The sequence below is a fragment of the Misgurnus anguillicaudatus genome, chromosome 13 (assembly GCF_027580225.2).
Source record: "Misgurnus anguillicaudatus chromosome 13, ASM2758022v2, whole genome shotgun sequence".
NCBI classification, from domain to species: Eukaryota; Metazoa; Chordata; class Actinopteri; order Cypriniformes; family Cobitidae; genus Misgurnus; species Misgurnus anguillicaudatus.
In genome coordinates this window covers 14,292,023-14,309,042 of record NC_073349.2, presented here as the reverse complement: position 1 = coordinate 14,309,042, position 17,020 = coordinate 14,292,023, and the positions used below count along the sequence as shown (strand labels likewise).

General features: G+C 37.6%; 1 protein-coding gene and 1 long non-coding RNA gene across 6 annotated transcripts in view; one reads left to right on the top strand and one right to left on the bottom strand.

The window, feature by feature from the left end:
- The window catches only part of LOC129431523 (uncharacterized), a 93,395-nt gene that overhangs the window by 6,551 nt on the left and 69,824 nt on the right, over window positions 1–17,020 (top strand). For 2 of the 4 annotated variants that reach the window (XR_008639865.2, XR_008639861.2), the window contains exon 3: window positions 1,691–1,769. The exons of the other annotated variants lie outside the window; for them this stretch is intronic. This is a non-coding gene — a long non-coding RNA (uncharacterized lncRNA). The remainder of the gene's footprint in view (window positions 1–1,690; window positions 1,770–17,020) is intronic. 4 annotated transcript variants of the gene reach the window in all.
- rnd1a (Rho family GTPase 1a) lies at window positions 214–16,988 on the bottom strand. 2 transcript variants are annotated; one of them, XM_055189460.2, is made up of 6 exons: window positions 16,712–16,988; window positions 16,343–16,430; window positions 9,944–10,053; window positions 9,730–9,864; window positions 9,401–9,642; window positions 214–310 (listed from the first exon to the last, which is right to left on the bottom strand). In XM_055189460.2, the coding sequence occupies exons 1-6, from the start codon at window positions 16,829–16,831 to the stop codon at window positions 235–237; spliced, it is 771 nt and encodes a 256-aa protein (XP_055045435.1). In that variant the 5' UTR covers window positions 16,832–16,988; the 3' UTR covers window positions 214–234. The 2 variants fall into 2 exon arrangements, with proteins under 2 accessions (XP_055045435.1, XP_055045436.1); XM_055189461.2 differs by lacking the exon at window positions 214–310 and having other exon boundaries at window positions 6,044–9,642; window positions 16,712–16,984.

Sequence of the window (17,020 nt, the reverse complement as noted above, 5' to 3'; positions counted from 1 at the left end):
GGTTATATAGTGAACAAGCAGGAAGTGAAATGGGAAGTGTGACATGACAAGATATCAAAATAAAAGACCTGAAACAGAACATGCCCAATAAAAGACCTAAACACAGAACCAAACAAAACAAGAGACAAAACCCATACACCTTCCACTACAAAGAATCTTTGGTGAAACAGAAATGTTCATTTGACTTTTTAGTCGTCTTGGTTCCAGAAGTTGTTTTTTTCCAATGGGGCTTAGTCACGATGAAATGGAAGTATCGGTTGTCTTCTGTTCTGTGTCATGAGTCATGACGTATTTCTGAGTTGGACGGCTTCTGGAATGAGAAACAATGTAGGGTGAGACTTGATTTCGTCCATCAAGAACTGATTGTATCTTTAGGAGTTGGGCCATGTTGCTCATTGCTAATCGCCACAATATTTTCCTGGGCAGAAACTAGTCTGCGATAGCCCCCACCTCATAGCGTTCCTTGTGACAGGAAGTAAAGAGAGGTCTTTTCGAGGAGGGGAGGTAGTTAACGTTTTTGATTTAAAGATTATAAGGGCAAATAAAAACAATAAAGCACACACATAAATCATTTATAAAAAAAACACCACAATGTTTCATTAAAAATTTATTTTACATTTTAATTTCATGGTGACTTTACAACTTTTTTTTCAAGAGTTCTAAGGGGCGGTTCACATTTCATGTCTAAAACTGCTTGGAAAACCGTTTTCCTCATTTCCAGCGCGTTTTGATGCGGCATTTTGAAAAGTCGAAGCATTTTCAACTCGCTATTCTATTTTTAATAACGTATAAACTGGCTCAGCTCGGAGGTTAATCACAACAACATTACAAACCCTGATTTAGTGCAAAGTATAAAAAAAAGAATAGTGACTTATAGTGTGATATAAATGGACTGTAAAAAAATATGGAGGTAGTGTCCGTGACGTCACCCATAGGTCTGTGAACAGCATTTTTTAAGCTTAAAGTAGGCGGTGTCTACAGTCGCCATCTTGGTTGCGCATCACTCGTGGATAACCGAAAACGGGTTAAGAGGCGGGACATGGGTGAAGCTGAGGTGGCTGGTTGCTGAAACCATGCCTGCCTAGCTCGATTCCAGTGACAGCATTGGCAGTTCACCTGTCACTCAAGTGGCCACGCCCTTAATTATGCAGAACTTTAAGGCTTAATATATGTAAATGGACGGGTTACAACAACCTCCCACAGTTGTCATGAAGGTCAAAATTAGCTATATACACCAACAACACTTTTTGTACCAGGCTGTAAAATTATTTTCTACTGTAAAGTTGGGCATTTTAACATGGAGGTCTATATGGAAATTGACTCCCTTTTGGAGCCAGCTTCTAGTGGCCAATCGATGAATTGCAGTTTAAATAACTTCCGTATTGGCTTCATCAGAGAGATCGGAAGGTTGGCCGCGGTCCACGGATATATATATATATATATATATATATCAAACAAAGCAAGAATGAGACAATCTAAATAACAATAAAAGTATTATATGATTTTAAGTTATTGATTAAGAAACAATATATTTAAGTTCACTGATGGTTGGTTTGAATATGGAAAAACCCAACCTTTGTTTTTTGTTCTGTACTGTATCTAGATTATAATAAATGTATGCTGAATCCTGTTTTTTAGGAGAAAATACATTATTAAGCTTACTTTTAAACTGTAATTTTGTTGTTTACAGACAAAACACAGGGCAATCCAAAGTCAAACACCTGAGCCCAAGCGAGAGGCATCTGGACAGTTAGCAGCCCTTAAACTAGGTCAGATTTATTTTTCTAAAGCATGTTCCTCGACCTAAATATTCAGCTGTAACCAGCAAAAACCTGGTTTGTGATTTAACTGTAGGCTAAAGCTCCAGACACACAGAGCCATCCTGACCTGTCTAAACACACACACCCTTTCCCCTGTCTGGCTCAGGGACGCAGATGCCATAAAACCATGGTTGGCTAATTAAACAGCCATATATGCTCATTCATTATCAACACACCTCCGGGGCTCATCATGACACACTGTACATGTGATATTGGGGGGGTAGGCTGTACCTCATGGGTTTTGGGAGAGCCTAGGGGATCCCCACGGCAAGAAGAATCCTGCAGCAGAGCGAGAGAGATGCGTGTGTATGTGAGGGCACATTTGTGCAGTTCGTTTACAAGGGCTGCATAAACAAGCTGTGCAAGTTTTGCAACACAACACTACTTCGCTACACTCTGTTTTAACACAGGGACTAAATAATGCAATTACACTTGCAATACAGTTTATCACATAGTAAATAAAAGACTACTCAACTAAACCAGAACTTATAAAATGATGCAGGTTAAATGTCCCACATAATGTATGCTAATATCTGAATTTATTTATTATGCTAATTATGTACATAATTTTTTCTTGAGGCCACACAGCCTGCAGTTGCATTAGAGATTGTGTGTGTGTGTGTTTGTGTTTGCATGTGTGTGTTGACTGGACGAAATAAACCCCCTTCCAAATCATATATATCTGTATTATACTGTAAAATGTCAAGTTTCATACGTTATATGGATAATCTGACACCTTAAAATGTTTAAACACACATACTGAATGAACTACTTTAAGCGTGTGTCTAATGATCCCGCATTGTTATAGCCGTACTACACGATCTATAGCATTGTTAGACCTGTAGCTGTGCATGTGTTTCTTTTTCTGCTCATATCTATGGCGAACTAGCATAGCTCATTAGTAATTGAAGGCATAAGACTTCCCATTATTCCCCAAAGACATTTGCTTTTTGAGAGAGATGTGTGACCCTGTCTGTAAAAAAGTCAGGTTTATGTGATTTACTGTTTTCTACATAAAATCATAAAGAACATTCTGATTCTTTTTTTTTATATTGACTGAGTAAGGTCATGTCAAAGATATTATCAATGTGAAATCAAAATGATGCTCCTAATCTCATAATTAGATTATAAGACTTTAGCCTAAATTTCACAGATAGGGTCACATACAAATTCACGCATTTTCAGTCTCATGCTGTTTTTTTTCTTCTTTCTTTGCAATATTAATTCCTTAATTTATATCAAGCTCTTCTGATATGAAGCTTTTCATATCAGTGTTCTCCACAGTCACATTTCAGTAAAATAGAGTTGAAAGTCTCGCCTTTAAGATGTGGTCGATCAAGGTTGTCTCGATTTAATACAATGAAAGAGCTGAACATGGTGTGAGTGTGGTATGAAAGCACTTTTAGTTTTACCATAAATATTCTATAACACGGCATGTATGCTACCAGATAACAGACTCCGGAACACGATGTAGAGGAATCTGGAACATTCTGGATCATAGCGTGTACAGGTCTTCATAAAAATGTGTTAAGTCTCCAGAATTTGATCATTTAAACCGCTTCATAATAGCATATGTAAAAATTTGACTTGTTACAGTAATTTCTTCATGATTTAAAACGGCTTGAATGTAACTCTACACCCTTGCCTCATTTAGTATACGCAGATGTATGAATATGCAAAGTAGTCCCCGCCCCCACTCTTTTGCACTCCCTCGGATTATTGATCTATGTGTAAATAGATGCTACATTCAGCAGTTTTAGACACATGACTCGAACTACTGATCCACGTGTTCAACTATGTTGATGTTATTGGTTACATGTTTGTGCGATTTTTAAACCGCGGGAATAAGACTCTCTAATTTTATGGAGAAAATACTTAATAGCAATAGTGTTTAAATTTAAATTTACACACGCCTTGTTTTAAAGCATATTAACACACCACATATAAACAAAAATAAAAACCTGATTTTACCCACGGTGGGACTTTAAGAATGATACATGTAAGGGATAATGTAGAGGCAGCCGGTAGTTATCGGGAAATAAGCCCCGACAGTGTGATCAGGACCCGACGCGAAGCGGAGGGTCTTGTATCACACTGAAGGGGCTTATTTACCCGATGCTGCCTCTACATTATCCCGCCTTTTACACTGCTACTTGCCACATAAGAAAAAAAACTGGACATGAATATGAATTTGAAACATTTTATTGGCATATTTGTTTTAAATTAACATTTTTATCCTTCCGCGAAACTTTGCCCAGATGCATAAAATGATCGTTATACCTTATTAAGATCCTCTGCTTCATACTTGTCTGTCTCCATTTTTTCTCTTTTAGCCAGTCTTTGAGAAGTTTTAATGCCCATTCTGTATTTTTTTTGTGTGTTGGCTTTGTAGCTGTCATGCTCTATTTTGTCAAGTTCAGTCTCAGTAAGCTCTCTGTGTCTTGTCGTTGTTCTTTCTTCTATCCACTGTTTAAATATTTTGTTTTTTCCGTACATGTTAAAATGAATGTCAAAATTTTCCATTCTTAATTGTTGTTGTCCAGTGTTTGTCACAAGATGGCGCCAAACAGTAATCTTTATTGGTCTTTATTGGCGCGGAGCGATTTTTATCGTACAAGTAGTACCGACTATGCGTTATTACTTTGGAGCGGTTATTATTTGAAAAGAACGAACCTGCAAATGTCTCAACTGACCAATCAGAATCAAGCATTCCAGAGAGCCGTGTAATAAGTAAGGGATAATGTAGAGGCAGCCGGTAGTTATTGGGAAATAAGCCCCGACAGTGTGATCAGGACCCGACGCGAAGCGGAGGGTCTTGTATCACACTGAAGGGGCTTATTTCCCAATAACTACCGGCTGCCTCTACATTATCCCGCTTATTACACGGCTACTTGCCACATAAGAAAAAAAACTGGACATGAATATGAATTTGAAACATTTTATTGGCATATTTGTTTTAAATTAACATTTTTATCCTTCCGCGAAACTTTGCACAGATGCATAAAATGATCGTAATACCTTATTAAGATCCGCTGCTTCATACTTGTCTGTCTCCATTTTTTCTCTTTTAGCCAGTCTTTGAGAAGTTTTAATCCCCATTCTGTATTTTTGTGTGTGATGGCTTCGTAGCTGTCATGCTCTATTTTGTCAAGTTCAGTCTCAGTAAGCTGTCTGTGTCTTGTCGTGGTTGTCCAGTGTTTGTCACAAGATGGCGCCAAACAGACAGTAATCTTTATTGATCTTTATTGGCGCGGAGCGATTTCACTCGTGCAAGTAGTCCGGCTATGCGTTATTATTTTGGAGCGGTTATTATTTGAAAAGAACGAACCTGCAAATGTCTCAACTGACCAATCAGAATCAAGCATTCCAGAGAGCCATGTAATAAAAATATATAGGCTATAACTCTTTGAGGCACATTTGTCACTGCTGTGAATGCACATACATTAGATATATGAAAAATGTTCTTTACCATCTTGACCTGATTGTAGATCAGTGGGAGAGAAATGTGTTTAAGGAAACGCATTTGTTTGCTACAGAGATTGTATTAGAAAACTTTACTCGGGATTCCCACACCTTAGTTAACTTAAAATTCAAGGACTTTCCAGTTCCAATACCCTCAAATTTAAGGATTAAATGTGGGGACACATTTCAAGTGAGAGCAAGGTTACATCGTGTTACCTTTCAAGATACATTGTTACAATTCATTTTCGAGGGAACTCGCTCTGCGTCACTGCGTTGACACTTTGGGGACGCCTTCAGGGGTAAGTGCGTCTGAATGTGTATATCAAATTCAACCAATGGTGAGGCTTAACGACAAAGACAGGGTGATGCGGGACCCAGGAAATATATCGCTATCTGACATCTTGCCAAAGACTGCGTTAGAGGAACGCAGGAAGTATGGCAAGGGAGACGCAGCGTCTCGTTCCCTTCTCAGGGAACAACAGTTATATACCTAACCCGAGACGTTTTCATGTGTCAAACACAACTATGCAAAAAAGCATTTTGGTATGAATCAACATTCGCTTTCAGAAGATATAAGCTTTTAAAGCGAACAGTTTAGCATGTGCGCTTAAAAAGTCTAGAATTTTTATGATATTATCCTACACTACACAGGATATTTTTTTCAGAAAACTTCTTGCATAAAAGAGATTCAAGCACTTTCAGTGACTTCTATCTATGTATGTATATTTTCAAAAACTGTCCAGGGCCTTGAATTATTTACCTTTATTGAACAAATTCAGATTTTAATTATTTTCAGACATAAGACAAGGAACAAAACCTATAAGCAATATTTAATATAAAATAGACTGTCTGAAACTAAGGAAATAAACAAAAATCCACCAATAATTACCTGTTCATTTAAAGGCAGGATAGGCAGGAATCATCCAAAAAAACTTTTTTACAAATTTGTTTAAACTATCTCTAAATACCAATACATAAGTAAAATGTAAGTACTCTGAAAAAGAGAGTATAAAAATTTAGTGTCTGTAGACTTCTCACGACTGTTTTAAACACAGCTAATTTTTCCATTCACTCCACCCCCTCCCTTTAGGGTTTCTTCTAAAGCCACGCCCCCAAAACACATGAATGCGCTGGGAGCAGGATTTACCTCAGACGAGCTGAGAGGAAGGAGCGCGGTGCATATAGTAACATCATGTCACAATCACATGTAATAATACACCTAACTTTATCACTATGAATATAAACAAATAGGATGGCTTTTAGTACTCACTATTAAGCCAGTGTTTTGCATGGAAGAGTTTCCGTGATGAAAGCATTGTTGACTCTGATGAGGACTACACTCCGGAGACAATACCACTACCGCATCGTCGACTCGAGGAAAAGCCACGCTATATTTACTCTCGTTTGATTGCTTCGTTTATTCCTTGTTTGCCTTTGCTGACTGCATATGCAGGTACTGTGAGTTCTGAATACACTTTCTCTGCCATACTTTTGCTCTTCCTAGAGTGCCTCGTGCACGTTCAAATCAATCGGGTGTGCGCATGTGTGGGCAGATCCCATAGCAACAGGGGTGGTGCCATGATCTTGAGAGAGAGTGATAGTCGTGCAAGCCAATCATTTGTTTCATCCTGAATGGAAATAATTAACTGTGTTTAAAAGAGTACTTACATTTTAATTATGTATCTGTATATATAGACAGTTTAAACAAATTATGTAAAGTTTTTTAGATAATTCCTGCCTATCCTGCCTTTAATAAGTTACACATGACATTTCATACACAGTCATACCGTCTGTTGTTAAATGTTTTGATCCACAGACATTATTTTAAAGGGCTACAAAAGTATTATGCACAACATTAACGTTTAGACTTAAGGAAGATGGTGGAGGTTCACCACAGCAAACAGATATAAGAGTGCTACCAAATAAGACAACGATAACAAATTTATACCAAGATAATGGCCTGTGAGATGCATCACAAACTAATTATAGATTATCATGATGACCTCACCTGTGCAGCCATTTGTTATGCTACAGTAAGGGAACTTGTCCATATCTTCACCTTTTTATCAAATTCTCGAGTGGTTTACAGACATACAATTCACCTTAACATAACTTGCTAAGCAATAGTGTAGTATTCAGGATCTGTATTATGTAGCATATGATGTAGATTCAACCGTTTCATGTCAACTGGAATCTGAATTAATGCAAATGATATAATATTGAAGAAGTTCAGAGGTGCAGTTAAGGCAAAACCAGTTTGTATGTTCAATGTTTCTACTCCTAAGGCCAGTGTATAGTCCATTTCTTACATGTACGTGGGGGTCCGCAATTTTCATGTAGTATGTAGCCTAGGAGATGCATTTCATTTTGCCGCTATGCACACATGCATCAAATGCCTGTGCACACGTGCGAGGCAAATAAACCACTTTGCAAGGCTGTGCGTTCGACCATGTGCGTACAATATCCAATATACAAGTGACAGATTCCCACAAACAAATCTTTGGGATGGCGTTTAGTGAAAGGTTTACCCAGAGGTGTCTATATAATTTATGATCTGATTTAATGCTGTTGACGTACATCTACACCAACCCTCAAAACACACTGCAATGTTTACTGTCATAATTCTGATGCAGTTATTTAATTTACTTGACCTTCTCTTCGACACGGTCATCTTTTGTTGTCAAGTTTTTACAATAAGCTGATTGTTAAAACACACTCACCCTTAAATAACCGTAAGGCAACAATGACAAACCCCAAGGGTTTCAGTTTATGTTAATGAATGGGGAAAGCAGTAAATCTTACAAATATGAGACTTGCATAATAATTTATTTACCAAACTGTCCACTTGATGAATTGAAATATTATAAGCTACAGTTTCTGACCGATTCCTCGTAATCCCCATCTAAACTCTCAATTCATGTCTACATGGCCATTTATAAAGCCAAAGCGAGGATTTAGTCGTTTTATGATTAAGCATTACACAACCAGGGATAGCGGGATTTAAAATGGAGATTAATACCATGAGGTTTAGGTTGAGAGATGAGTCGCCATTGATAGTGATCTGACCGAATGCATCACAATACAAACTTTTATTACTGAATATTAATGTAGAATCACATGTAACCTTTTAGGGAAGTTTTAAGAAAGTCAAGTTTTAAAAGATTCAAATTCTTATGTAACATTGATTAGTTTTGGTGGATTGAAGTATCTGTCTGTCCTTTAGTAATCTCCCATCCTGTTTCTTCCTCATCTCCTAAACCCATGTTCAAAATTACTTTAGAGAAAGATCTTATCCCAAAAAACCTCAACAGCTGGGACAGGTCTTTGTGGCAATAACGTATGCATTTGTTTTGCTCTGTAGGGCAATCCTGTCTCTAAAGGGCAGTGCAGGACTTCACCCAGATTTATGACCCACTCTTTAGTAGCATGAAGGACTACAGGAAAGAGAGAGAGTAAAACAATGTGTGTCAGCATCTCCAACACATTTGGATTCGATCTATCTTCATATAGATCTATAAGCATCCTCATTTGTTCTAGAGGAAATATTCTTGTTTAGCTCCTCTACTTATTCTTTCATGACATGTTGATGGTCTCATTGTAGATCAGTCCCTTCCCTAATAGACCGTAAACAAACTTAAGTCATATTGAAATGGCAACTAATGCCAACTTGTATTTGTTTCTCTGCTCCTGCCTGACACATCCCAACATTTAATCTCTCACATCCACTAAAGTGCAGACTGTGCAACAGAATCACACCCTCTTCCTTTTGAATATCAGCTTGCGTTCACAGTTCATACCTTATTCTCATACAGAAATGCACAAACATATTTTATGCACTTCACATCCAATATTCCCTCTTTGTCCGATTGACATCAATACAAAAGGCAGTTCATGTAAAGCCATATGCTGGTTAAGGGAAATTAATTGATATTTTTTAAGCGTCTGCTCTTTGACATAGAGATGAGTGTGTTTGTAGGTAGGGTGTCAGAATGGAAGAATAACATAAGTATATAGAAAGAGGGTGGGATCATGAAAGTTTATGCCCTCCCCTCTTCTCAAAGCCCCTAACCAACCCTCTCATAGAGCACAGATGTGGATAGCGGCAAATGTGGGCTCACATGATGGAGCAGCTCTTGGTTCTCTTCTTGCTGAAGCTGGAACTTAGAAGCTCCGCCTTGCTGGGCAGGTGAAGGAGGCGTTTAGAGAGTCGTCGAGTTGGAGTTTGCTTAATAGGCGGCTGCAGTTTATTGAGACACATGAGCGCAGCTGAGCGAAACACACTGTGGATGCTTTTCTCTGACGTGAACGCAGAACATTCCAGATACACTTCGGCGCCGACCTGCTTTGCTAGCAATGTTCCCTATAGGTGAAAAAATACAGGATGATGTATAGCGTCAGGAAATAAACACAAGAAGAGTGTAGGAAAAGGAGGGTGTGATTGACTAACCTGCTCATGGGAAATGGGTGTCAGTCTCTGATTGGACAGCTCCATCAATGTGCAAACATCTGTGCGAAGGTCCGTCTTGCAGCCGACCAGAATTATGCGCGTACTGGGACAGAAATCCATAATTTCTGCCTTCCACTGCAGAGGGATGCACATTGTTACAGTACCATACCTGGCAATGAATTATTTTGAAAACAGACAATGTAAGGTGCATTACCTTTTTTAGGGCACTTTCAACGGTGTCAGGGCGACTTATATCGAAGCAGAGCAAAACGGCATCTGCGTCACTATAGCACAGAGGCCTGACATTGTCATAATAAGGTGAACCTGCAATATCATACACAACAAAGATCAAAAACTCACACACATTTAATGAATCCAAATACTTCGAATGTTGCAATCTATTCTTATGAAGAAGATTTGTTTTTATTCCATAAAAATTAATAGTATAATTGAAGTGTGTCTGACATGTTTTTTTTTAAATTAGCATTAAATTAGACTCTTAATGGATTCTGCCAACAAAGTGGTATTTTCGAATGACCTGATTAACGTATAATACGTGCCGAGAGCATTGGGTTAAAATCATGATTTTATTTTTGACGAAGGTGTCGTGTATCGGCTTTTGCATCTCTAAGCTCCTCAATTCCATCCGATGTAAATGGCATTATGTTTGGTGTGTGCATGTGTGTGTGGGTAAATCTGAGAGATTCCTTTATTGACAAAGCGAGTTGCTGAGGAGGTCTCGTCCCCCTGTGCACATTAAACCTCATCTCACTCTGTAACCATGGCAACGGCATTGAAAGATGTGCACATAAACACACTCGCATGGGTCTTGTATGTTGATAGAAAATAATGCAAGTCCATTAAAGATGCCTTAAATCCCAATATTTATTTCTATTAGGTGTTTTCTGCTTATTAGAGAGTCTAGACTCAGATGGTTGGGGGTTTGTCATGTACTTCTGCTATATACACTCACCTGAAGGATTATTAGGAACACCACACTAATACTGACCCCCTTTCGCCTTCAGAACTGCCTTAATTCTATGTGGCATTGATTCAACAAGTTGCTGAAAGCATTCTTTAGAAATGTTGGCCCATATTGATAGGATAGCATTTTGCAGTTGATGGAGATTTGTGGGATGCACATCCAGGGCACGAAGCTCCCATTCCACCACATCCCAAAGATGCTCTATTGGGTTGAGATCTGGTGACTGTTGGGGCCATCTTAGTACAGTGAACTCATTGTCATGTTCAAGAAACCAATTTGAAATGATTCGAGCTTTGTGACATGGTGCATTATTCTGCTGGAAGTAGCCATCAGAGGATGGATACATGGTGGTCATAAAGGGATGGACATGGTCAGAAACAATGCCAAGGTAGGACATGGCATTTAAACGATGCCCAATTGGCACTAAGGGGCCTAAAGTGTGCCAAGATAACATCCCCCACACCATTACACCAACACCACCAGCCTGCACAGTGGTTACAAGGCATGATGAATCCATGTTCTCATTTTATTTACGCCAAATTCTGACTCTACCATCTGAATGTCTCAATAGAAATCAAGACTCATCAGACCAGGCAACATTTTTCCAGTCTTCAACTGTCTTGCAAATTGTAGCCTCTTTTTCCTATTTGTAGTGGAGATGAGTGGTACCTGGTGGGGTCTTCTGCTGTTGTAGCCCTTCCACCTCAAGGTTGTGCGTGTTGTGGCTTCACAAATGCTTTGCTGCATACCTCGGTTGTAATGAGTGGTTATTTCAGTCAAAGTTGCTCTTCTATCAGCTTGAATCAGACGGCCCATTCTCCTCTGACCTCTAGCATCAACAAGGCATTTTCACCCACAGGACTGCCGCATACTGGATGTTTTTCCCTTTTCACACCATTCTTTGTAAACCCTAGAAATGGTTGTGCGTGAAAATCCCAGTAACTGAGCAGTTTGTGGAATACTCTCAGACTGGCCCGTCTGGCACCAAAAACCATGCCACGCTCAAAATTGCTTAAATTACCTTTCTTTCCCATTCTGACATTCAGTTTGTAGTTCAGGAGATTGTCTTGACCAGGACCACATTCCTAAATGCATTGAAGCAACTGCCATGTGATTGGTTGATTAGATAATAAAATTAATGAGAAATTGAACATGTGTTCTTAATAATCCTTTAGGTGAGTGTAGATGTGTGTGAGGTTATGAATCTATGTATACGTGAAACTCGTTGGTAAAATATCTCTGTCATTGTGTTCTAATTGCTCTTCACACCTGGCCTTTTTCTGTTCGATCAATTAATTCGAATATTTCTATTCCTCTCTTATCACATATCAAATGATAAGAGCTGTAGAAATGGCCCATACCAGAGTCTGACAAAAGCTTGGTTGTAACCTCTCATGGCTGTCTGCTCTTTGATCTAGAGAGCGAGTGAAGAGATGCCTGAAGCTGCAGAGAACCAGATGAGCAAATTCAATTACAGCTTGTGTAATTAGTTGTGATTAGAGTGTGTTTGTTCACGTATGCTGATGAGTGTTTGTGTGTGGGTGCTTGAGCCTCTACCCCTTTGCCAACGTTCCTCCCGCACGCCACCACCTAACCAAGCCGGGCGAATTTAACAAAGCATAACTGGCTGAATAAGGGAATAGATTGGAGGTGCTTGATATGCGCTGATTGGCTTTACAAATTCTTTTCTCAGACTAAAAAAATCTTGCAGAAAAAATTTCCCTTCTCAATTCTAATATGGACTCAAGGTTAGGAGATTTAACTTCATGAGTAACTGCATGTGGCTACCAGGAAAATTCCACTGGAGTGTGTTTAACATTTCCCAATGGTGAGCGAGTTTAGCTAAAAGTGTAGCAGGAAACGCCTTGAGGTAAAATGAGTATGGACAGGAAGTATTCCTAAATTCCTCTTCTACTGAATCACAACAATCACATTTATTTTTAAAGAAAACTATAGTTCCCGAAAATATTGTTGTTTTTGTTAAATATAAACATATTTTTTAAGTTTCACACATCAATTTCACTCATATTTCAGTACCAATGCACAATACTTTGTAAGAACAGATTCAACTTGGTCCAACACATTTTGAAGATTTTATACAAACTGTAGTCAGTTTTAATAATATTTATTTTTCACAATATATTTTTGTTAACACTTTACAAGTTTATATTTGTTAACATCAGTTAAAGGTGGGGTGCATGATTTTTGAAAAAAACACTTTGAAAAAGAGAGTAAGCCAAGTACCAAAACACACTTGTAGCCAATCAGCAGTAAGGGGCGTGTATACTACATCGTTGCCTGGGTTGCGTATGTGTGGGGCGGGTCTATCAACAGAAGGTCCCGATTCTATTGGGGTAGGGGTGTGTTTGATTAGGTGATTTCAAATATCAATAAGGGGTCATATTATGAGATTTTTTTAAGATGTAAAAGAAATCTTTGGTGTCCCCAGAGTGCGTATGTGAAGTTTTAGCTCAAAATATTCTACAGCTAATGTATTATAACATGTTAAAATTGCTAATTTTTAGGCCTGAGCAAAAGTGTGCCGTTTTTGGATGTGTCGTTTAAAATGCAAATGAGCAGATGAAATGCAAACACTGATCACAATGATGGTGGTTTGTTGTAATTGAAACTCAATTGTGCTGTCAAGTACTTTTTTCTTTCTCTCTCCACTATGGCAGTGCTGTGGTTGGATATTGCAGATAAAGGGGGCGGTATTATTGTAATTCACCTTGCTACCTACCTCACAAAATAGGCAAAATCTGAACAACCAAATTTTTCACATGCTTGCAGAAAATGGCTTACACAAACAAAGTTACTGGGTTGATCTTTATTACATTTTCTAGGTTAATAGAAGCACTGGGGACCCAATTATAGCACTCAAACATGAAAAAAGTATGATTTTCACGCTAAGACCCCTTTAATAATTTATTAATCTTAGTTCATGTTAATTTAAGTATTTACTAATACATTTTTAAAATGAAAAGTTATTTAATTAAAAGTAACTGTTAACATGAGTTAACAACTGCATTGCCATTAACTAATGTTAACAAAGATTATTTTGAAGCTGAAAACTATATTGCTATTGTTAGTTCTCATAATCTATTGCATTTTTTATTTTCATAGTTTATAATGAACATATGATCATACATGAAGTATAACAGAGGAAAAAAAGAAAAAAACGTAGTGAATGGTGCCCTTTTCAAACAGTATCCATTCACGTATGCTAGCAAGTTCATCTTAAAGGGGTAGTTCAGAGAAAAATGAAACTTCTGTCATCATTTACTCACCCTCAAGTTGTTCCAAACCTGTATAAATGTCTTTGTTCTGCTGAACACAATTGAAGATATTTTGAAGAATGTTAATAGCTAAATGAATCTGGGGCATCATTTACTTCAATAGTATTATTTTTTCCTATGGAAGTCAATGGTGCCCCAGATCTGTTTGATTACAAACATTCTACAAAATATGTTGCTTTTATGGTCAGCAGAACAAAGAAATGTATACAGTTTTGGAACAACTTGAGGGTGAGAACTATCTATTTAATTCAAGCAGCCAAGCATGGCAGTCATTATGAAGTGTCACTGATACATTGCGTAGCACACAATGTAACACAACATGACCTTAAAGAACCCTGCATGCAATATGAGAGCCGTTGTGGGATTTAAAAGTGGTAAACCTATACACGTATCAAGATTAATCTTTATAATATCAGCGTGGGAAGTGCTCAATGCACAAAACTTCTTTCTCTAGACAAAACATTGAGTAATAATGGAATAGTTCAAATTAAAAAGAAAATATGGAATAAAGAAAAAGCTAGATAGACTACATACTTTCTTCTGTATAAAACTGGTATGGTATAAAACTTATTCATTTTGTGGAAAGAAGTTTTTATCATCTAGAACTTGGTAAACCCAAACATCAAGACTACATTCCACAGCTTTATTTCTGATAACCTAGCCTAAAACTTCAGCTATCTCTTTTACTACCAGTCTAATCCTAATGGTGCTCATAATCAGCATCTTAAACAAACACACAGACTAAACATTCCTTAGACAAACGGCTCTAATCTAAGAGACCACAGCCATTCACTTTTCTATTTCAAAAAAGACAGTATCACTAAAAAGCTACCACGTCATCACAGGCTTCAACCTTGAATATTCTTGAATACATCACATAATGACACATTTCGCGAAATGTTTAAACCTTGAACTTATTTCAAAAAACGATCAGATCTCTTCTCTGACCGTGTGAAGGGCAAAATGTGAAGATGGCACACTGCCTACATCTGATGCTTGATATTGAGCCTCCGTTTGCATTTCTTGCCCCCCATCCTGACTCGGGGCTCAGGTGCTGATTGTGTGTCTGTCCTATATTGTTTAACCTACTACCCAACATCTGTTACTACAGTCATGAATGCCCAAGTGACTGCACACATGTATATAAACTTACTCAAAAAGTAAGACTGGAGGGTATTTGAAACCGTTACATCAGCATATTGATGATCTACTGTAAGGTCAAAACAAGGCATGTGTCTGTTACTGCCAAGGATTCACATACTGTAAAAAACACCTTGCTGCCTTAAATTCTTTTGTTAAATCAACTTAGATTAACAAGTCATGTCAACAGAGATGAGTTGTCACAACTTACAAAATATAGTTGAAAAAAAGCCAACTTAATTTTACAAGTTATAACAACTCACCTGTAGTTATAACAACTCATCTCTAGTCAAGATAAATAACAGTAAGTTGAAATGACTTATACATCTGAGTTGATTCAACAAAAAAATTTAAGGCAGCAAAGTATTTTTTACAGTGCTGAAAAACAAAAATAAAACAAACAGGACTCAAATCTTAAAACAACTACGTTTTAAACAAGATTGTATGTTGCCAGCCATTGTATACAAATAAAATGAGGTTAAAATTAACATGCAAGTACGTCAAATTAATGATGTGTGATAAATTATTTATTTGTAAGACACGAAAGCACAAACAATTTTATTTCAGATGTCATAGAACAAAATAAAGTCGAGCAACTTCAGGCTTATCTAAAACTGAATTATTTCATTCATGAATATGTTGCCAACTTTAATATTGTATATGTTGGATATTTTATTCACAAACAACTGTTTAAAATCTCCATGTTGTTGTTGTTGTCCAATTAAATTGTATTCAAATCTGAAATGTCATCCCTTAGATTCCCTAACATTGAATATATTAGATTTTACTTTACTAAGAATGTTGATACTTCAGTAAAGTTTTACGATTTGATTTAACCTTTCCATGCTTTTCTTTATATAAATGTTTATCACATCATGTATCATTATTATTGTATCATACTGCATGATATTTGATATGTTTATCCATGTTCATATTTGAGCTTATTTAATTCTGAAACAGAGCAATTAAAGTAAAAAAACAATTGTGCTGTTCGAGGTACCACTTACTACGAAGGAGTCTGAGATATGTTATGACGTCATTCTTCAGCAACAGAATGTACGTCACTCTTTAAATATTTAATCGATCAGCACAATAACTATCTTGGCGGTTATCACAACTCGTTTATTAATCTATTTAAAATGTCAATATGTAGTGAAGGAGTTATTTTACTATAAAGGTGAGTATTACTCACCTGACGTGTCCCATAAACTCAGCTCCACACGCTGCTCTTCTAACTCCAGCCCAGCTGTGTAATTTTCAAACACTGTCGGGACGTATGTCTGAAAACGAGATCAAACCAGTTACACATCTCTAAAGAGTTACGATAAACGAAAAAAATTTCGCTTATGATATAGCTATGGTGGTTTGTTGCAGAGTGTTGATTTTGTAGATTCAGCACGTGCACCGTCGTATAGCGGGTTATATTCAACATGCGTAGCCTGTGTAATTATACAGTTTAAATCTTCACCACACTGCATTACATTCTCTCATAAAATCTTCTTTTGAAGCACATATCGTAGATTCAATAACCCGTCTGTGAACACGAGAAAAAATGACATACCTCAGGATAACAGTCTTTGGCCAGCACTTGCAACATTGCGGTTTTCCCGCACTGCACGTCTCCTACTAAAACCAGTTTGCAACGCATTACCAAAGGTTGGCTGATTCTCCTCTCCTTCATTTTCAATAGTACGGTGAACAGTCACACTAAACCTGTCCTGTATACGATGACAGTCCTGTATAACGGCACTGTTCAGTTTGTGACCGCATTGGGGTTTAAACTAAATCGCCACGAAAGAGAGAAATACGGCACTGCGGAAATTTATACAGCTCTGGTATCCAATCAGCGCTGCGCTTTCCTGCACGCGCT